This window comes from Mercenaria mercenaria, chromosome 16 (genome assembly GCF_021730395.1).
Source record: "Mercenaria mercenaria strain notata chromosome 16, MADL_Memer_1, whole genome shotgun sequence".
In the NCBI taxonomy this organism is placed as follows: Eukaryota; Metazoa; Mollusca; class Bivalvia; order Venerida; family Veneridae; genus Mercenaria; species Mercenaria mercenaria.
Genome location: NC_069376.1, coordinates 31,411,811 through 31,435,271, shown reverse-complemented (window position 1 = coordinate 31,435,271; position 23,461 = coordinate 31,411,811). Strand labels below are relative to the sequence as shown.

Here is a 23,461-nt window from a genome sequence, read left to right as displayed (position 1 = left end):
GAACCTTTACTTTTTCGGCACTTCCATCTGGGGATGTACAGGGACTATGGTTGCCCAAACATTACCAGGGCTTTGTCTGAGAGATAGGAACCAACAACCATATCTAAAATTAGAAATCAAATTTTGCAAAGCATTCCATAATACAGGCAGGCCAGTCTCAAAGATCACCTTTAAACAGAGACCATCTGCTTTTAAAGATCGCTATTTTGGGTTCCTGTTTAAGCTTTTACATTGTATTTTGACATGTTTAAAGCAAGTAACTACCCATTTTAGGCAGAAACTAATTTATCTCAAACATCCATAAAAAGTGAGTACCCTGAAAGTGACTGATGGCACAAACCTATTAAACGTAAGGTATTTGCAAGATATTCTTCTATCATTAAAATTTAATAACCAACAATATTGTGCAGAAAGTAGGAAACCTTTGAAATAAAACAGAAAATACACATTCTGTGAGCGAGTTTGCTTTAAACATTTACAGTGTATTTTAACTGTGAATAAAAATCACCATGTAAATGAGGACCATTCTTATCTTTACCAAGGGTTTACCTTAAATACAGGTTTGACCGGATATAGGGTGTTATCATACCCGACTAGAATAGTATAGAACAGTCAAAATAACTGACCTGCAAACCTTTCAATAAATGTATACAGTGTAATTTAACAGGGATTGCTACCGTTTAAATTGTCTAAGTTCACATCTTTTCCAGATGAAATTGAAATACCAAAACCTCGCAACCCAGTGTCAATTTCCGAAGCAAGTATACGCTGGGAGTATTGTGGCCAAACACCGCCTGTGTAGCCATTGTAGATATACACAGCCCCTTTTAGATTGTTTTCATAAGGTGCACCTATTGCAATATCTGAAATAATGAAACAAAACATGCTAGTGCTTTAAATTCTAAACATGGCCAGTATCACAAAGTTTGTACTTACATTAGAAGTGTTGCAAGGAAATTAACTTAATTTTACCACAACCACCAACAGCAAAAACATCATAACCATCACCAACAACAGCAGACTTCAGTAGCAATGTCAACATAATATGCCATTTGCTAATTAACATATATAATACTGATAAATAACTAATTGCACATTACCAATAGATACCAATAGGTACCAAATACTACTAAGTACGTGTGTTTCCAATTATTATCAAATATTATCAATTACTTTCAGTTATTAAAAGTTTTACTGTAAGGCAGTCTTTCAGAAGTGCTTAAAACAAACAAATTTTATTTTCAATTGAAGGAAAAAGTTCCGAACAGTTCCGGATGTACAAACCTGCGTAAAAGTCTGAATTGATGTCGCCAAGGTTAGCGATGGCACTTCCGAATCTGCCATAGGACTGGGTTCCCTTTAATATCTGAGGTGGTGTCTGAAATCCCATAAACTGAAATAACAAAATAACATTTGATCACACCGACACAAATTATGTCATGTGGCTACTTTTTCCAACTTTTCATGGCAGAGGAAGTCCACAGGCGCCCCTCTAGCCACTGTTTCTTCGTGCATAAGGAAGGCCTGAATGATAAAGTTCTACTCATAAGAACGATAAAACGAGAGATATTCTACGATTAATCATATGTAGATTTATATTATTTCGATTCTAACACGACTTTCTTCAAATACAGTCAGACAAGAATCAGAGGAATATTTTCATCAAATGTAAATTACAACTGACTGCTACGCAGCAGCATTTGACTTGAAATTTCCTCCCGCGTAAGGGGTGACGACCGTTAGTTTCTAGGGAACATTTTACACTCAGTGTGTATAAATGGAATGGTTAAAGCACGGTGCGCACAGCATAGTTCAATGTCGGTTTATTGCAGAATAACCCGAGTATAAGTACGTAGATTATTAGCTGGTCGTGTTAGAATTATTGGCTGAAGACATGTTTATGTATTCAATCTATGGATTAGGCTGATTCTAGAGAAAAGCGTACAACCAATCATATTATGACTTTTTCCTGTAATATGGTTTGGCATTATTATCCAAACACAATAACGTACTGTAGTGGACCCGTGTTGACAATCGGCAATTTCCGCATTATAACGTATTCTCCGTATACGGTTTCGGCATCCTTCGGTCATAACAGAAAATTCATTTTCATATCAGCCGGAGATTGCCGAAAGTACATACGGAGATTACGTAATCGAACGGAAATGCCCGTGTTATATTACAGACTCCGGTATATACCGGATTAACTAAATTTGAACGTGTGTGTGTGTGTGTGTGTGTTCGGGTTTAACGTCTTTTTCAACAATTTTTCAGTCGTCTACTTGTAGCAGTGAGCACAATGCCCAATTTTATAGTGCTGCCTCACTGGAATATCACGCCGTAGACACGTGGCATGATACCCCACCCAGTCACATTATACTGACACCGGACTGACCAGTCCTAGCACTATCCTCTTAATGCTGAGCGCCAAGCGAGGAAGCTACTAGTACCATTTTTTTACGTCTTTGGTATGACGCGGCCGGGGATCGAACCCACGACCTCCCGCACTCGAAGCGGACGCTCTACCACTAGGCTACCGAAACAAATATCTTACATGTATATATTTTGTAACCGTGGTGATACTAACTCTAACCTTTAGTCAGTATATTATGCATATTATACATTAAATGCGTGCTGGCATGCAAAAAATTGCGTAATTCTGCCGTGCGCTCCTATTGATAATCATTCCGGGCATGCGCAGAACGGCTGCACCAGCTCTGTAATGAGAAACATCGATTGTCATTACGGATCCACTACCTAAATTCTGTTACACGTTGCTAGCAATTATCTATTCTTCACTGCTTTGTTTAGGCAACAAAATCTGTACCGTCTTTGAGCCAAGATACACAAACACCATTCCCGTTTCCAGCTGCTCTTCGGTGAAAGCGTCATTTATAAAAGGACTGTACATTGGGGCTCCTACAAACAGGTCATCTTTCTGGTCATTGTTTACATCCATAGTGCATAACGTAGCTCCGTAATAAGCGTTTGCAGGTAAAGTCTTGAAAAATAAACGCAAGTTATAATGTGTGAAAATCTAATTTTAAATTAGACAAAAGACGTTATCAAATTACGAAAATACAACTTTTGCACATTGCGGTTAAAAATGTATATGCAGTCGAAACTCAACAAAGCATCAGCAACCACATTGTAATTGGGACAAAATGGATAATAACTAGTAAAACTTAATTAGCAACTGTATTGTCATATAGCACTATAAGCACATGTACAGCAAGTAGCTATAGTCTACATTAGGACCAGCATTATGCAAGTGAAAACCTCATAGGTCGCACAACACGACAAAAATGAAAATGTTGCAGGCTCAGTTTCTTTGTGTGTCTATTCATGGACGGTAGTGGAATTGCATAATACCGTCCACATGGCATGTATGGTAGCATTAAAAGAATGACGAAAACAACAAATCTGTAGTCGTAAGTAACACCAATATCAGCAACATGTTTTAGCACATGACAACATTATAAAATATAACAAAATGATAATGAAATAAGATGTATTTCTATTACATGTACCTTGTCGTTCTCTCTACCTTCTAAGACCTTGGCAGTATTTTGTAAACTGTGCTGAGCTTCACCCGCTCTGAAGAACAACACCTGCAATGTGATGTTGAGTTTATCAATGATTTTTATACTTTAAAGATATTGAAATGCAAATTTGAAGAGCACTGAAATACAAATATTCTCCAAACCGTTTATGACATTATCCAGGAAAAGACTTTGCTACCGACAAACACATGAACAAACCTAGTGTATATATGTTGTGGAGAAGCTCAAATCAAATTTTAAAAAATGGAATTTAAAAACAATATACGTTTTATTTTTCAAATGCTAGTACAGAGAAACTAAAAATCTCGTTGTAAATGTTTGATCTTGTTATAATTCAGTTGTAGAACTAGTCTACATGAATGGTAAAGAAGTAAAAATATGTCTGATGCATACTAAATATTTTGTTTGTAAATGCTGATTTGTACAGTGAGGATAGAGAGAAAATGCCACTAATTAGTAGTATGTTATCAAGAGTTGAATCAAAGAAACGTAGCAGATTCGTAATATAACAATACGTGAAAAGTGCAATTTGCCCAAATATAGACCTATATAGAGGGATATAGTAAATAATGGATTTGTATCAATGGCAGAATAAGGTGCAGGTTGTCTATCAAATACATGTACTTCAAACAAGTGGATAACAGTTTATAGATTAAATAATTTGCTATGTGCACAACTAACCATGCCCCTCATTTCTTCTCTCGGTGCTCCAAAGACGAGATATGTCTGATCGTCAGAAAAATACATACCGCTTGTGGAGGAATACCCTAAACAAAACAAGTCTCATCATTGTTCAAGACGCATCATGTAGAAGAGGAAAAACAAATAGAATGTCCAATCCTCATTAAAATGATTGTATATTTTATATATGTTTTACATATAGATAAGACGATGTACACAATTTTGAAAAACAATGTCTTTTCTGTTCAGAACATACAAATACCGCCTAACAAAAGGGCCTCCGTGGCTGAGTGGTTAAGGTCGCTGTCTTCAGATAACTTGCCCCTCACCGATTGGGTTCGAGCCTTACTCGGGGCGTTGAATTCTTCATGTGAGGAAGCCATCCAGCTGGTTTACGGAAGGTCGGTGGTTCTACCCAGGTGCCCGCTCGTGATGAAATAATACACAGAGAGGCACCTGTGGTATTCCTCCGCCATCAAAGCTGGAAAATCGCAATATGACCATTAATTGTATCTGTTAGGTATGGGCTGGAATTGCCAAATATCTGATAAAACATCGAAAGTTCTTGAATGTATCTAACACCTATTAACGACTAACTTTTACATATCGTCATCATCATACATATCGTTATCATCATACACAACATACCCTTGTACTTAATTAAAACTTGTACCTTTTATCTTAATGTACAAATATTAACCAAAACGGAAAGAATACTAGTAAACCAAGTCTCCAAGACCACTGTAACATTTACATATAAAACTGGTATGTAAAGTGTATATTATCGATTCCATCAAAATACATTGTATTCTGAACTTAAAACTTTTTTTTTATGCAACTTAGATAGAACTCTACAATTGTTATACACTTATGAATAATAATCATGTTACAAACATAATAAGATGGTATATATCTCTGCAGTCATAATGCTATGATCGAACAGTCATATACATAATTTTGTAGCTTTTCACAAATTTAGTTTTTCAATTTTTTTACGGTTTCTTGTAGGGTAACGCTTCTCCGAAGTGGTTATGTCCTCAGACTGGGGTACCTCGACAACTGATGTTCTCTTATCACTGACTGATGTTTCACTAGACGATGACTGAGTACACGACGACTGACTAGATGACGACTGACTACACGACGACTGACTAGATGACGACTGACTACACGACGACTGACTAGATGACGACTGACTAGACGATGACTGTTCAGAAACTGGTTTATTGTCATTTTCAAATATCGGTGCCTTTACAACAGATGAATCTGACACTGAGTGATCTGATGAGAGTCCCAAGTTCGAACTACGTATCTGATCAGCGTGACGCCGCCATGTAACTCCAGGTGCGATCTCTACACGATAAGAAACTGGTCCTGTTCTACTACTAATCGTCCCCGGAATCCATTTATCCTGGTCCTTCCTATAATCACGTACAGTCACATTATCTCCAATGTCAAAATTACGATCCCTTGTGCTTCTACGCATTGCAGATTGTTGACTTTCAGCCCTCTTTTCTAGACTAGGTTTCATTTTATCAAGTCTGGTAGACAAATTTCGACCATAAAATAAACTTGCAGGACTTGTTCTTGTAGTCTGGTGTTCATCATTCCTATAAGCAAGTAGAAACCTGGATAACTTGGTTTGAACAGTCCCTTGGTCATTTTTCGCGGCTCTAAGAGCTTGTTTCATACTTTGCACAAAGCGTTCGGCCAAACCGTTTGTTTTTGAATGATAAGGTGCACTATATCTAACCTTAACACAGTTTTTCACAAGAAATGATCGAAACTCATCACTCACGAATTGTGGTCCATTATCGCAGACTATCTCGTCACAGATGCCACAGTCCGCAAAGATAGCGCGCAATACCTCTACTGTATGCGTAGCAGTGGTTTTGTGCATTATTTTAACGACCGGCCATTTAGAATAAGCATCTACTGCAACAAAGTACATATGTCCTTGAAATGGTCCCGCGAAGTCTATGTGTACTCTGCTCCAAGGCTTTTTGGGAAACTCCCATGGGTGTATTGGAGCTTCTGTTGAGCTGGATTTGTTACGCGCACAACCGCTACAAGATTTCACTAACGAATCAAGGTCTTCGTCAATGTTCTTCCACCAAACATGGTTGCGTGCAACTGATTTCATTTTTACTAAACCCAAGTGACCGGAATGTAGTTCCTCTAAAACCCGGCGTTGAAGGCTTTCAGGTACAACAACACGATTAGCCCATATAAGACATCCTTGGTATAGTGAAAGTTCGTATCTCCTGTGCCAGAATGGATCCAGTGAACTATCGTCAAGTTTGGTATCACTCCAACCTTGAAGTACCTTGTCGTAGATTAGCGAAAGAGTCTTATCTTTACGCGTAGCACTTGCTATTTGCGTTACAGTTAATGGAATAGCTTCTAGCACGTTATGTAAGTACACATCAGTAATGTCTGATCCAATGGGAACACCTAAATTGAGTGGTAGACGTGAGAGAGCATCACAGTTCCCATGGAGTTTGGTTGACTTGAACTGGATGTCATACTGGTAACCGGACAGAAATACCGCATACCGTTGTAACCTACCCGCTGTGGTACTGCTCAATGTCTTGCAAGGATTAAAAATGGAGGTAAGTGGTTTGTGGTCTGTAACCAGTATAAACCTGCGCCCATACAAGTAAGTATTAAATTTCTTTACGCCCCATACTAGTGCTAGCGCCTCCTTATCTATTTGGCTGTAATTTTTTTCGGCACTGTTAAGTGTCCTAGACGCGAAAGCAATTGGTCTCTCTGTCCCATCAGGTAACTTGTGACTAAGCACCGAGCCTATTCCAAACGCACTCGCATCACTTGCAAGCAGAACCGGAAGTTCTCGATTGTAGTTCATGAGAACACAGTCTAAAGTTATCAACTGTTTAACTTCTTGTACAGCCTCTTCACAGGATTTGGACCAAACCCATTTCACGTCTTTTCTTAAGAGTTGGTGTAACGGATGTAGAACTGTAGCTAAATTGGGCAGGAATTTTGCATAATATTGAACTAACCCAAGGAATGACCGAAGTTCCTTTAAGTTCGTGACCTGTGCATTCACAATGGCATTCACTTTCTCGTCTGTTTTGTGAAGCCCATCACCATCAATTTCATGACCACAAAATTCAATTCGCGACTGAAAGAAAGCGCACTTCAGGACATTCAACTTGAACCCATATTTTTCTAAGCGCTGTAGTACCTCTTCTAGGTGGGCTAGATGTTCTTCATCTGTAGAACCTGTGATGATCATATCATCTAAGATAACCTGCACTCCAGGTGTGTCACCCACAATCTGTTCTATCAACCGTTGAAATATGGCTGCTGCAGGTGCGACTCCGAATACCAAGCGATTATAACGGAACAATCCTTTATGAGTGTTAAAAGTAAGGAGTTTCTTACTTTCTGCGTCAACTTCAAGTTGCAAGTAGGCGTTTTTAAGATCAATCTTGGAAAACTTTTTTCCGTTCCCCAACGACGCGAATATATCTTCGACTCTCGGTAAAGGGTATTGATCAACTTCTAATTGTGGATTTACAGTCACTTTGAAGTCACCGCAAATTCTAATATCGCCGTTAGACTTGGGTACCGGAACTATTGGTGTAGCCCAATCACTGTGGTCAACCTTTACTAAGACGCCTGTTTCTACTAGAGATTCTAACTCCTTCTCAATCTTTGATCTTAACGCAAGTGGTATTGGACGAGCTTTCATGAAGCGGGGTGAAGCGTCCTGTTTCAACTTCAAAGTAGCCTTAACATCTTTAACATGCCCTAAACCACCGTCAAAAAGTTGCCCATACTTTGATTTCATTAGCTTTTCCACATTTCCTGAGTTGTAACTTTGTTGAAGCGTCTTAATCTCACTCCAGTTTAGTTTCAGGTATCGGAGCCATTCGCGCCCGAAAATTGGTCTATTTCCTTTCGCGACAACGTATAGCTTCAGTTCTGCTTGTTGGTCGTCTAGTTCAACATTTACATCTAACATACCACATGGCTTGATTATTTCACCAGTATATGTCTTTAACTTTAAATCAGTCTCATGCAGAGTGGCTTGAGGCCACCATTTCTTGACATCTTCCTTATTTACCACAGACACACCAGCACCAGTGTCTAGTTCCATATCAACTTCTATCCCTTCTATTTTTGGAGTTATCCAAATGATGCTTCGACTACTAGCCTCCGACTGTGAATTCATTCTATATAGTTCTTCTTCACTATCGCATTCTACCGTATGAACTTTCGCTTTATTCTTAGTACTTTTGCACGCTGGTGTGATATGTCCTTTTTTTCCGCATGTGAAACATGTAGTTTCAAAAAATCTACACTTGTCAGGCGTGTGATTTCTACGTAGACAACGAAAACAAGCTGTCTTCATTTCCTGTTTATACGACTGTTTGGTGTCCTTTGACTGACTTTTGAACTGTCTTTTTTTCTGTTCACTTCTCTTTGCTGACATCTTATTTATTGACATTGGTTTCCCTTGCACTTCACATACATCTTTGTAGGCCAGCTCCATAGTGATTGCTATCTCTACGCTTTTGTCATAAGTTAAATCTTTTTCACTAAGTAACTTCTTCTGTATGTTTTCATTCTTAAGTCCACATACGAATCTGTCTCTTAACGCCTCTTGTAAATTATCTCCAAAATTAAAATGTTCGGATAGTTTCCTTAAGCTAACATTAAAGTCCTTTATCGATTCATCGGATTTCTGGTCTCGTTTGTAAAACCTAAACCTTTCAGCGATCACTAGCGGTTGCGGGTTGAAGTGTTTTTTTAATAGTTCACATAATGCAGCAAAGGATTTGGTCGATGGCAGGTCAGGTGACGCTAAATCTCTCAAAACTGCGTATGTATTCGGTCCAATTAATGCTAACAATGCTGGTACTTTTTTCTCATCTTTCACCTCATTTGCTAGGAAATATTGTTCCAGTCTCTCTTGATAGCACTGCCATGATTCATTTGAAATGTCTATTTTCCCGATTGAGAAAGCCATTTGTATTTTAGTACTTGTATCCGAATGTTTGACCTATCCGAGTACAACAACACTTTTCCTTTCCGTCCGTGACTGGAATTGTCCTGGACAAATGTGTCTAGAATTGACTTAAATAATTGGCGAGGTGGACAATCCACCGATTTTTACTTTTATCTCGTCGCCAGTTGTTAGGTATGGGCTGGAATTGCCAAATATCTGATAAAACATCGAACGTTCTTGAACGTATCTAACACCTATTAACGACTAACTTTTACATATCGTCATCATCATACATATTGTTATCATCATACACAACAGTATCGTTGTCTGATAACTTTAATATTGCTTGCACTTATAAAACTGTTTAAACAAAATATGCATTAAACTGCCAGAAACCTTGCGATCCTGTGATGATAGCTTAAATTCAATTAAGTATGGCTTACGATGACTTCCGAACACTGATTTTATCTATTTATAAGTACATCCGGTCGTCACTTGAAGCGTCTGCATATTTCTAAATCACTTATAATAACGGTGTTAATAAAGAAATTATATATATGCCAATCAGTGATTTTGTCGTTGAATAAATTGAGATACGAAAGAATTTTCCTGCATGCCGGGCAGTATTTTCTCGTGATTTTACCAGTGCTGGAATAACTCCTCTTACACCCTGCCGTGTAAGATGAGTCAAGTGCTGTACTTTATGAATGAATGCGTAAATTCATACGCTACTATAATAAATGTGTGCTTAAAAGAAAGACATTCGTTTTACTTTATTTCCTCCATTAATTTAAAAATACAACATGCAAGAAAAAGAATCTATCACTAGTTGAAGGTGCGGATTGAAATATCTGGCTATCGGGTAACTGCGCAGGCGGTTACGAGGCGGAGAGCCTCGTTAACATCAGTTACCCTCGAGTCAGATATTTCCATTCTTACCCTTCAACCAGTGAAAGATTCTTTTAATATCACGAGAGCGTATCGAAATGTTTTCGTGGACTTCTTGCCGTGTCTATATATTCATCCGTCCACGCAAAAATAGAGAACGCTTTGGTTACAATGCTTCCTAAATAACATTAATTTCATACTTCCTCCGAAACAAACAAATGTCCTTAATATAAATCGTCAAACTTTTGATGAAAACCATCTGTGAACAAAGGCAACCTTACTCTAACTACCATACTATGAAATCATAAATTTTCGCGGGGGTCTAATTTTTCGTGGATTTTGCGATTCAGTCAATCCATAAAATTTAATCTCAACGAGACAGTAAATTCCTATTCATTTTATGTTTAAAGATAAAATCAACGAATTATATCCCCACAAAGCCGTCTTGTCCAAAACCCACGAAATTCCGTGCTAGCTAATTTATGATTTTACAGTAATTTTCTTCTGATTTCAATATTTTAATTGTAGTTTACTGGTACATTTTCTGTTTACCTATGTATGGTCTGATAATGTCAGTGGTGTTTATGGCATTCCGCATGATTTTTACTTGCTGGCCTTCCAGATCCACGAACCCACCAATCCAATCAAGAATTCCTGCAGCCCCCAACAACAGGTGATCCGCGTTCTGAAAACATTCAAATACACTAAATAGGTGTATACGGCTAAATGGCACTTAATGTTTTCTTGTTACATCTATCATCTATATACTTATAAAAGTTCTTTCTTATATTTCATGTAAACAGTTAAATCTTTAGACCTAATCATCAGTACTTTAGAGCATTTCAATAGTTTGAAAACGTGATGTGCAATGCCAGTTTTCATTCAATACAAGACTACGACACGCTCATTGGGAAATAATTGTGTCGAGTATATAAATGTCACTTTGGAAGGACTGTATATTGCACCGAATGTATTTAAAAGTCCAACATGACCTGATAGATATGCAATCAAAACGAAAATACCCGTCTTGCACATTACCCATTTATACTGAAAAATAACTGATCTTTTATTTCTGTTATCAGTACTGGTTAGAAACGGACCGCTGTTCTGTTTTCAAATTAACAAATGCTTACAATAAAAAATCATGAAATCTTACCTTAGTATAATGAACAGATATTCCAAGCCCAGCAAATCCGAAGTTCCACACAGTTTTGTCAGCTCCCGTCACGTAAATTGTTCTTAAATCATCTCTCGTCATAGCAGGTATCTTCTTCACATTTGCCATGTTTAAATCAAGAGGAACTTCATAACACAAACCTTGCATGTAGATAAAGTCTCTTTCTTCATAAAAATACGTGTTATACCATTTGTGTGCGCATGTCTGAAACGATTGTGCTTAGTTCATTAAACTTGGTTCTACGTTCATTCCAACAGAAGTATAATTATGATATATATATAGTGAAAAACAAGAAGAGCGAACAATGATGGGTAACATTACTGCATCACAAATCTACACACGCTTTGGCCTTAATGCTCAGGATGATTTTCCATTCCGTATGCCGGGTCCGGGATTTTATTGTTCGTTTTCCATATTAGATACGTCACGCTATACTTCCGGTTCATTAATCATGCAGAACTCCCTTAAGTTTAGGTGGCAGGGGAGCGGTTTCGTAGTTTTGGCCCCTGTCGATTTTCTGTATAAACAGGACAGGGTAGATATAAAGGTATATCTATCTTACTGGTTATTTATCATTATTAATTCTTTAATATATCTGGGGAATGTGGAACGGTTAATGATTCTACATGGCTGTTGTTTTAAAATTCCTAACTCCGTACTTCCAGTTGAGGCTAAAACATAAATATCAGAACAAAAAGTCGGCCAGACGCGCGGCTGTCATCCATCCACATTTTTTCAAGTGAAAATTAGGGAAATAAAGTGGTGGTTGGCAGACACATTCCACACCACCTGGGTATGCATCTATGTTCATACTATACATATATGCTACGAAACTGGATTTAAAAATAGAAATGTATGAATGGCAGAGTTCAAAGTGAGGCCCGGTTAGGCTATTTTTGGTCTGTAAAATTTGGGTGCTTTGGCCGATTTTCACTACATCTGGCGCGGACAGCGACAGGTGCATAGGACCGGAGAGGCGTCTTTATGTAGTCTATAGTATCTGCAATGGTCCATAGTAGTTTCAAAGAAAAGTAAGCAAAAACGAGATTTCTATGGATAATTCAACACTGGTACCCACACGTCAATGTGGAATTCGCAAATTTGCACTCCCTTGCCACCTTAAGGAAAATAGACAGAATTTCAAACCACTCAAATATTGACTTTTTGCATTTATTTAAACCCATTACGAAATGAACTGTAACATATAGAGGTTTTTATTCATTTCTGAATACTACATTCGGCCTGGCGAGTCCCAAAATGGCAGTGGGTGGCCATATAACAATGAAGCTAAGGACCCCCAGCCAGTAGGATTCGTATCATAAAACGACCAAAAGAAGAAAATAGTGCCTAGATAATGACTATTTATGACATTTTGTTTAAAAGTAGCACATGTGTCTATATCTAGCAATGCCATCAAGCTATATAGTGGCTGGGGTGGCCCCAAAGGATGGATGGGTGGCCTTTAAGGGGTGTCCCGATAGGTTAAATACGGTAATCTGCATTTGTATACCAGAATTATGTTAAAAGTGTATCGTTTTAACATTTGAAAGGCTTTAAAATGTAAATATCATGTTAAATTAAGTTTAAAGGCAGTGAATAGTTTTTCGGGGTTACTTCGATTCAGAATGCAAATTTTGGCTGATTTCTGCGTGGAGGGGTCGGCACTTTTGTTGGCTTATTCACCGGCTATCTTGTAAGTTACGGCAACACTTTTTGTTCAGTTGATATAAGCATAAGTGTCTTAGGATTCAGGACAGGTTACATTTTATTTTATTTAAACATCTAAAAAAACTTAAGCTGGCAGGGGAGCGGTTTCGTAGTTTTGGCCCCTGTCGATTTTCTGTATAAACAGGTCAGGGTAGATATAAAGGCATATCTATCTTACTGGTTATTTATCATTATTAATTCTTTAATCTGGGGAATGTGGAACGGTTAATGATTCTACATGGCGGGTGTTTTAAAATTCCTAGCTCCGTACTTCCGGTTGAGGCTAAAACATCTTTGTTCGTACTATACATATATACTACGAAATTGGATTTAAAAATAGAAATGGATGAATGGCAGAGTTCAAAGTGAGGCCCGGTAAGGCTATTTTTGGTCTATAAAATTTGGGTGCTTTGGCCGATTTACACTACATCTGGCGCGGAAAGCGACAGGTGCATAGGACCGGAGAGGCGTCTTTCTGTAGTCTATAGTATCTGCAATGGTCCATAGTAGTTTCAAAGAAAAATAAGCAAAAATGAGATTTCTATGGATAACTCAACACTGGTACCCACACGTCAATGTGGAATTCGCAAATTTGCACTCCCTTGCCACCTTTGTGTACTCCAAATAATTTAAAGAAATATACTGAACTTATTGGAAAAAGGCAAAATTAAAAGCAAAAATAGCTTTAACTCATTATTATGTTCAGTATATGAGAGTACTGTCGCAATATTAATTGTATCCTCAAATAGGTTAACTTCGATGCCTGGTGACCATATATGGTTTTGATATAAAATTACCAAATATAATATGCAAGAATGATTTTAGCAATGTTCGTGACTGTGAAATGATAAATATTACACTGTAATGACTGGATTTCTGCTGAAGTATCTCTGAAGGCTATGAAATGAAATAAATAAAAATTTTACGTTTAAGTCATATTTTCTTTTTCAGTAGACAATACATTGTTAAATGTAACCAAAATTATCATGAGCTTAATATGCATCAATATTTGATATTTTTCAACAGCAAGTTGTTATATAAAACTTGCTTATTTGTGGATCGGATACGTTAATGCATGGTATATCATGCATGTGTTAATATCCATGCTATATCTGTGGCACGTAGGGTTAGGTTGAGAAATATGAATTTCGAGATACGTTGAACGACAAAATACCTGCTCCATAGAAATATCAGGATTTTCCCAGAATCACCAGCGTGGTGGAGTTTTATGAGATGTTTTCGAGTTTCAGGAAACTTGACAGGAGTTGGCAACTTATCGGCATGGTAGTCTAGTGACCTTAAGTTTGCGGCTTAGCGGCCTTAAGTAAGCGGCCTGACGACCCGACAGATTATTGTCAAAAATGATTAACGATAAATAGAAAGAAGACTGTACAAACAAACGTCAAAAGTCATGAAAGCAAAACGAAAAATATTGCTTAACTTTGAAAATCTGCAACGTTGCCTATGAGAGTAGACTAAATTCAACACTGATAAGCAATATGAAATCTCACATCGCATTTCTGTCCACCGATGTAATTTTTACGAAATATAGGACGCATCCATAATTATATTAATAAATCTAAAATCAAAGCAAACGCTTTTCAATAAATTGCCAAACAATGAAGCAGCCAATCAAAACTTAGCTTACTTAGGCCTATTTCTTGAAATAGCTTTTTTGCGTTGTTATACATGTAGTTTGTGACGTAATAATACTTACAGCAAATATATCAGAGGAACCTGACATCATAACATCAATGGATCCTCCAAACCAGGAATTATTTCTACCGTGCTTGAAATTAACTGATCTTCCACCAAAGTTCACGTTATCAAGTCCCTGTGTTTCTAAGAATAAAAAACCTGTTGATTTAATATCATGCAATGTGATACTTAGAGTAAAGGGTTAAACTCATACCTTACTGAGTTAAGACCTTACGGAGTTAAGGACTGAACGCTCAATCACTGTACTGTATGCTATTGTTTAAAATTTACTGCAAAAAAAATCTTGATTATTACAAGAATAAATATCATTTATAAAAATAGTGTATTTATTTAAAATATACACTGAAGGATTATTTAAATTCTCTAACATAGTGGACTCCCATTGAATAAGGAGTAATCAAAGAAGTTCTTTGGAGTAATATGTAGCGCCAAAACAGATATTCGCGGCGATGGCTAAAACCCAGAACCCGGGACCAGGAAGTTTATCTAGACTATGAATTGTTTACCATCAATGTTCAACTTGGTACACGTTGAATTCCCTTGTGAAGGAAGCGTGCAGGCAAACACAGCACCGGGTCTCGGTACATCTGGAAGGTCTGGATCATTACTTCGAGGAGCACCCACTAAAATCCTGTAGTGGCAAAAATGATTTAATCTCTCTGAAATACTTTGTATCAATGTTTGTTACTTAATGGTGCCTCGCCTGCTGAGCTCGGTTGGAAGAGCGCAGATCAACAGACTGTTGGGCCATGAGCTCGATCCCCAGGCGAGGAGTATGTTATCCATATTGTGAGAAAGACATTGTGTCTAAATTCATCTGAGTTATTTAAAGAAGTTGTCATGCCTTTAGTAGCCGTTCGGGTAATTTTACCTATCATGGTAAAAATCCAACTCTAAACGAATTACGGGCCAGAGTTTACTTCCTTTTCTTATATTAATATGATCATATAAATTTTCGACTTCTGAATAGATAAAATGTCTTCAAAACGTTTATAGAATATCACTATCAACACGGTCGCTTTTGCAACAGAGCAACACAGCCGGAACGTTTTCTGATAAAAAAAAATGGCCACTGCTAAAAATGTAAACAAAATGAAATCATTAAAAGAAAAGGAGGCATGTACCGTAGTTTACGGAATATTTTTGTGTCATGTTCGAGAGAAGCTACCACGGATAACGTAAAAAAAGCATGAAAAAATACCACATTACCAAAATGTTTTTAATTGCAAAATTGTATGTCATTATACGTGTGGTGTTGCACATTATGGAACCGAGGCGTGATAGAATGGAAATCTGCAGCAAGATGTCAAAATTGGCATTTGGGAGTTATTTCTCTTTTTATGTTATAATTATGTGTATATATAAGTGGATATTGACAAAGCATTTTTTCTCATTCTTAGCACGTTCCGGGCATTCATTGTTAACTTACGGAATATTGTGAAATTATTTAATTTGATGGCTCGAATTTTTCGTGGATTTTAATGGATTTTAACTTTTGAACATAAAGTGAATGGGAACGTATCTGTATTTGTCGGTATTGAATAATTATGGTGAATTCCTTAAACCGCGAAATCCACGACAATCAATCCTTAAAACAAATTATAAATGTTTCGCAGTAACTTACCGCAATTTTTTTTATATGATTTTCAGTGGATTATTTTAATAAAAACATTATTATAATTATAGATAGAAATATATCATCTTTAAACCGTGCTTTGTCGGACGTGCATACAACAAACATATATATCAGATATTGATACGTTTCTTGCTTTATAACACAAAGTATATATCATACATGTTTATACCTTATATGTTTATAAAAATACAAAGAAAACAGCTGGTTTTAGGCTCATAACATTTATGTTTTATGATGCTACTTACTTGTTCTCATTATTTTTTTTTTTATTTTAGTTTATTTTATTATTATTTTATTTTATCTTATTTATTATTTTTTTGTTATGAACAAAATTATATTTATTTCTTGTGCAAAATCCTATTTCAGATAATTAATTTTTTTTTCAAATATTGGTCAAATTTTAAATACTGAAAATACTGATTAACATAGGAAGTTTTATCGAATGCTTTGTTTTATGATTATCTCTCTTTGATTCTCTAACTATATTAATTCATCTGCTTCTCTTGTTTTAACGTAAGCTTTAAAGCCTTATGTGACCTTAATAGAGAAGAGAACGAAATTTGAATGAAAAGATAAAGTAAAATACAAGTAATGTAGTGAAAATTGGCTTACCATTTATTTCCCGTGTTTTGATTTACTGCTATACCCACAGAGTATCCAAAATAACTTCCAGGATCCGAAAATCCACGTAATGTCACTGTATCCTTTATATCTATATTAAATCCAACACTCAGACAGGCAAAAGCGCTCCAAAGAAATATATATGATATTACATTAATTGATAAAAACATGTTTGCATAATCGAACATTTTACCCTATATTTGTCACTATTGAGCTAACTAAATGGATGAGTGACTTACGGTAACTAGTAGTACATATATTTGTTATTAAAGGGTAAATTATATAGAGCAAGCATCAAAGCGAATCTATCAGATGTAGATTATCCAACACAACAAACCACTCGCATTTTTACCACTTTAGTCACATTTTTTATGAATATTTCCTAACATTGTAACGTGAAGATGTGCCTGTGCAGCAAACATTGCTACTGTTTAGAACAAAACGGCTTATATTAAAGGTACTGGCGCATAGATATCAGTTACGTCGATAATGATAGGAACGCATTTGAATATGCAATATTTTATCTAATAGATAGAATGCAACTTTAATCAATTAATTAATCAATTAAATAATCAAACTATCTCTCTAAAATGTTCATTTAAAAGGCATAGTTGTTAATGTGATTAAAATTCCCTGATAGTACATTCCATAAGATGTTTATTTTTGTCTCAAGTTTTACTTAATGCAGATTTTTTTTTTCAAAGATAAGTGTACACAAAATGCGTTCACTAGGCCTGTTTGTGGTGTTACGCAGATTTTTGATGATTGCTAACTGTAGCGTGTCTAACTTGTACTATTTCAGATTTTGTACAGTCATTAATGGGATAGGTAAAAAGTAATATAAGTACTTTGTAATGGAAAGTTAGGACAATCACCTTTAACCAGGGAAAGGAAATATAAATATTTGCCAGATTACTTACTTCCGATTGAAAAGTGTATAACCATCCATAGATAATACGTATAAGATGTCCGTTGTTCATGTTAAGTGGACTGCACAGCCACTGATATTATCAATAAGTGAAATATCTAGGTTAGCCTATACAGTTTTACCGACTGAAAATGTAGGTGCAGATACGCTTACAAAAGTTTCAAATATGAAACACGCAGTTATATATATACAGGGTGGTAGATGCTTACTGTGTATGTATGTTGCCGATACATGCATTCTGAAAAATGGTTCTGGAGAAGTGTGCCTTTTTCATAAATGCGTGCCTTATATTGCAAGTCGCTTTAAGATTTATTGAGTAACTACAGGAAATAATAAGAAAAGGTGATCTTTCATAAAGTTTAAAGCTGTCACTCTAAGATATACATGATTTTAAGTAATTCACGAGTAAACACCAGATGCAATATTTTCACGAGCGGCGTTAGTTCATAAGTTCACTGGTTGCGGGTATAGATGGGAATATCGGGCACGAGGGTAACTGTTTAGGCAGTAACGAGGCTCCAGCCGAGTTACCGCCTTAACAGTTACTCGAGTGCCGGATATTCCAATCTTTACCTGCTGCCAGTGATTGATTCTTTTTCTTGCATGACTTATTCAGTATGTTCTTTTTGCCCAGTTTTCCTAGTAGAAACTACTAGGACCCCTGCTTACTTGCGAAGCAATTAACCTTATCACTATAGCAGTAAAATTCCTGGCCCCTGTAGGGTTATGGGACAACAGGTCATCACAATAGTGATTTATTGTGGTGTATTTGTATCCTGTACATGTATTGTTATAGCTTGAATCTATTACAATATGAAGTCTGTTACTTATAATTCAATATTGTGAAATTTATTTCAAAAAGAAGTGTTTGTTTACAATTGTGGCAAATGAAAACGTCAAGTAAAATTATTACATATCTTAAGCATTTTGTATTTTCTAATTAAACCCCGAGTTTGATATTCTTTATCATCTGAAAATAATATTATAAGAGTACTATTTACATGAATTTCCATATTCTATTTCCTAATTAAACTGCACGACTAAGATCAAATGCATAGAGCATCATGTGGATTAAAAAAAATGGAGATAAACATTCATGTTATAAAAGTCCTAATATGACAAAACCTTCAGTTTTAAAAGACAATCATTTTTTAGCCAAAATCAGTCCAGTCCCTTTGAGAAAGCGATTTAGTTTTAACAGTGTTTCAGGCTCATTTATTGAAAAAGTATTAAAGGCACTAACCTACAGATCGATCTAACCATTTATGATCTAACGTGTCATACACAATTAAGATCAAACAGTCAAAGTCAGATGAGCGAATTCTGTTAAAAATAGGAAAAAAATATCCGCTTATGATTCGCATCATTTGCGTAGTTTACATGCTTTTGAAGAAAAAAACATTATCTTTAATTTAGATGTTGCTGTTTTGAAAGTTTTGATATTGAGATTTACCAGTAAATATTTATATGAGCCGTGCCATGAGAAAACCAACATAGTGGGTTTGCGACCAGCATGGATCCAGACCAGACTGCGCGGATGTGCAGGCTGGTCAGGATCCATGCGGTTCGCTTTTAAAGCCTATTGGGATTTGAGAAACCTTTAGCGAACAGCATGGATCCTAACCAGACTGCGCGGATGCGCAGGCTGGTCTGGATCCATGCTGGTCGCAAACCCACTATGTTGGTTTTCTCATGGCACGGCTCAATTATATAACTTAATAATTGTTCAGCGAAATATAGTACAGTTCAACTTTGTTCAAGTGCCCCAACTTGCTCGGCCATGTACCAGGCTGGACACGATTAATTCTGCCTTTGCGACCAGTGTAGATCATGACCAGCCTGCATATTGGTGCTGTCTAATCATGATCTGCACTGTTCGCCATTCAGCTAGTATATTTTTGGTAAACATCCCTTTTAACAGTTAATAGTACTGTTCTAATTGAAAGATGGCCAAGTTCATTATAGAAATTAAGCAGTGTAAGGGTTAAAAGATTTGCTTTTATAGATGATGTAATAATGTCTTATTAGTGCTTCAAAACAGTTCTGTTTGCTTGAACTTGCTTGGTATCCGCGTAAAATATGACAGTATATACTGCTGTGTCGAAAGTGTAAATGCGTCACAAACCAGCACAAAATGATATTCGTGTTAAAAAGTTAATATTTATTTTTTATATATATATTTTTTTATTTAAGCTCATTAAGCATTTTATACTTGTTGGAGTTTTGAAGCAACCTGTCTGAAATATGTTTACAGCTTCTATTTGTTGTGGGCTTACTTTGCAAATGCGTTGCTTTGAGGCTGTGTTTGTGGTGCTGTGCTTCCAAGAAATCTACCCTTACCTATTATCTTTTATAATTCATTGCTAAAAAGTATTATAAATGAATATGGCATTTCTGTCGTGTTCTAACCAACAAACAAAATATCCAAAAATACACAAATGTAACAGAACATAAAAAGAGAAATAACAGAAAAATCTGAGGTCTAACTGGATTTAGAACGCATACCTATGGAAGCCTTGGAGGGCCACTTTTGAGTTTCCACTTACGGGTGTTTTTGACTTTTGAGTTATGACTTTCGACTTTTGACTTTTCACTTATGACTTATTACTTTTGACTTATGAGTCGCGTATTTGTTCCACGTGCATGCCTCATGATGGCGGACAAGGAATATTCAGACGAAGTAAGTTCATTTTGTCTTAGTTTTTTCCTGCATTATTAGCGAAATAATTCAAACCAGAACATGTAAACACACGTCCGCGAACAGTCTGTTATTAATTTTGCAATTAATTCAGAAAGAGGGGTCGAAAACACTTTGTTTGCATGGCACTGTTCATGCAAAACACCGGCACAAATTGTGTTTTGTTTTCATTCCTAATGTGTCGAGATCAATGAACCAGAAAGGAACACTTAGATCCTTTTTCCACAATGCTAATTTTGGCAGAATTCAAAGTTCACTGATTACTTTGATTTGTATGCATTCTCACTCCCTACAGAGCCCCTCTCGAATAGAGCTCCCGGATATTGCTCCGAATAGAGCTGCTTTTTTTACAGTTGCAGGTGGATGTGGCACACAGCCTGGCACTCCAGTATACAAAGCACCAGAAGTGTTTTTGTCAAACGTGTCAGCCTCAACAGCTACAGATGTATGGAGTTTATCTGCTACTTTGGTGGAGCTTCTTTCCGATGAAGTGATCTGGGAGGAATCAAATGACGCAGAAAAGGACGAAAGTAGTTTGGAAAAATACATCTACGAGTCGATGCAAACTGAGAAACAGCCAGACGCACTTAAATGTCTTGAAAGTAAAGATCTACCTGTAGAAATGAAGGAAGTGTTGTCGAATGGTTTGAACTACAAACCATTTGCAAGACCATCTGCATCAAGTATCTGTCGAATTTTCAGAGAAAGTTTAGAAGACTAGGAGGTTTCTTTGCAGAACTGCTTTTTCAAAGCTAAAGAATGTTAACCGACAAATATCGTTCCGAGAGACTAGCAATATTTAGCTTTTAGAATATATCCAAATTGTAGTGATTTTGGTCTTTTTCATTCTTATTATTGATAAAGTAATGTTTTGACATTTTTGGCATAGGGAGTAATCCTTTACACACCTGTTTCAGGCTTCATGGTCGATCACCCAATGATGCATAAATCTGCACAACTGTGTTATGAAACGCAACTTATTTTCTAACTTTTCTAAGTTTCTTGATAATTTTAAGTTACATATTTTAGTTAACCAAAATGAAGCTCAAGTGCAGCTTTTCATATGCCTGTCGATTGTTGTGTGTTATAAAACGCAATATATTTGATGTTTCTTGGTAAAAGTTACATATTTTAGCTGTCCAAAATAAAGCTCAATTGCAGCTTTTTAATACGTCTATCGATTGGAGTCTATTATAAAACGCACTAATGCGATGTTTCTTGATAAAAGTTACATATTTTGATTAACCAAAATGACGCTGAATTGCAGCTTTTAAGGAAGAATATACTGACTCCATTTTATTTAGTAATGATCTGTTAAATTAATAGGAATTACACAATAAATAAGTGTTTACGAAAACGTATGTTTTGATATATTTTATGCAATTTTCAGACTTGCAGTGCATTTCAAAATTATAATTGTGTACTTTTCGCAAACTTATTTTAGCTTATATTCTTGAATTTTAATAAAAATTGTTCATAATTAGTAAATAAATCAACTTACAAATACTTCCCAAATATAAATATATTTTACAATATAAGTTTAAATTTACGGTTTACGAGATTTATAATATACCTTGGCCTAGTTGATTGCGAAATATTTAACTGAATATAAATACCTTTGTTTTAAAAGTGATTACAAGCTACATGTACTTCATACGAGGGTTGTTCAACTAATACCCGGATGATAGCTAGTTGTTATAAAACAACTTATGTACGAGCAATGATTGGCAAGGGTGATTCGTTTGTTCCCAAATGGATCCGATTCTATGGTACCTAAAGTAGATAAATGTATGCATACCTGACTCAATTAACGTAAATTGAAGCGACATTGATATTGTAAAGGATTGTTATTTTTTAAGATTGAAATTCGTTGAACATCGACAAGTCATATAAATTTTGACGTCATTTAAGCTTTGATATTGCGTATGGGAAACGTTCTATACATGTATGAAGGTGTGCATTTGTCCTTTTACTGCAATATATTCTGAAACTATTGAGAAACACGGAGGTATTATTCATTTTATGAAAGTATTTGACATACCGATATACAACTGCAAAGAAAAACAAGAGGGCCAAGATGGCCCTAGGTCGCTCACCTGAGAAACACACCATAACAGTGTAAACATGTTTGACATAGTGATTTCATGGAAACAAATATTCTGACCAATTTTCATTAAGACTGCATCAAAAATGTGGTCTCTTAAGTATAAACAAGCATTTTCTTCAATTTGACCTAGTGACCTAGTTTTCGAGCTAAGATGACCTACATTCGAATCTGACCTAGATTTGATCAAGGCAATCATTCTGACTAAATTTCATCAACCTCGATTGAAAAATACAGCCTCTATCGTATACAAAACGTTTTTCTTTGATATATCCTAGCGACCTAGTTTTTTTACCCCAGATGATACATATTCAAACTTGACCTTAATTTCATCAGGACTAGCATTCTGACCATATTTCATGAAGATCAATTGAAAAATACAGTCTCTATTGCATACACAAGGTTTTTCTTTGATTTGACCTAGTGACCTAGTTTTAGACCACAGATGACCCATATTCTAACTGGACCTAGATTTTGTCAAGGCAATCATTCTGACTAAATTTCATCAACCCCGATTGAAAAATACAGCCTCTATCGCATACAAAACGTTTTACTTTGATATATCCTAGCGACCTAGTTTTTTACCCCAGATGATCATATTCAAACTTGACCTTACTTTCATCAAGGCTAGCATTCTGACCATATTTCATGAAGATCAATTGAAAAATACGGTCTCTATTGCGTACACAAGGTTTTTCTTTAATTTGACCGGATGACCTAGTTTTTGACCCTAGATGACCCATATTCAAACTCAACCT

At 36.2% G+C, this 23,461-nt stretch overlaps 1 protein-coding gene across 1 annotated transcript; it reads right to left on the bottom strand.

Moving 5' to 3' along the window:
* Positions 1 to 22: 22 nt before the first annotated feature.
* On the bottom strand, positions 23 to 17,390 carry LOC128549578 (integrin alpha-4-like). The gene is made up of 11 exons (XM_053526580.1): positions 16,965 to 17,390; positions 15,223 to 15,347; positions 14,715 to 14,839; positions 11,270 to 11,494; positions 10,666 to 10,798; positions 4,245 to 4,330; positions 3,531 to 3,611; positions 2,828 to 3,001; positions 1,285 to 1,393; positions 678 to 863; positions 23 to 103 (listed from the first exon to the last, which is right to left on the bottom strand). The coding sequence occupies exons 1-11, from the start codon at positions 17,159 to 17,161 to the stop codon at positions 45 to 47; spliced, it is 1,500 nt and encodes a 499-aa protein (XP_053382555.1). The 5' UTR covers positions 17,162 to 17,390; the 3' UTR covers positions 23 to 44.
* Positions 17,391 to 23,461: the final 6,071 nt, after the last annotated feature.

What these genes read in the sequence shown, in the direction of transcription:
- LOC128549578 (XM_053526580.1), bottom strand. Translation starts at nt 17,161, where the DNA reads ATGTTCGATTATGCAAACATGTTTTTATCAATTAATGTAATATCATAT. An exon ending in GTTCCTCTGATATATTTGCT is followed by an intron (nt 11,495 to 14,714) that starts GTAAGTATTATT and finishes CAATCGTTTCAG; the next exon opens with ACATGCGCACACAAATGGTA. An exon ending in GAGAAGAAATGAGGGGCATG is followed by an intron (nt 3,612 to 4,244) that starts GTTAGTTGTGCA and finishes ATCACATTGCAG; the next exon opens with GTGTTGTTCTTCAGAGCGGG.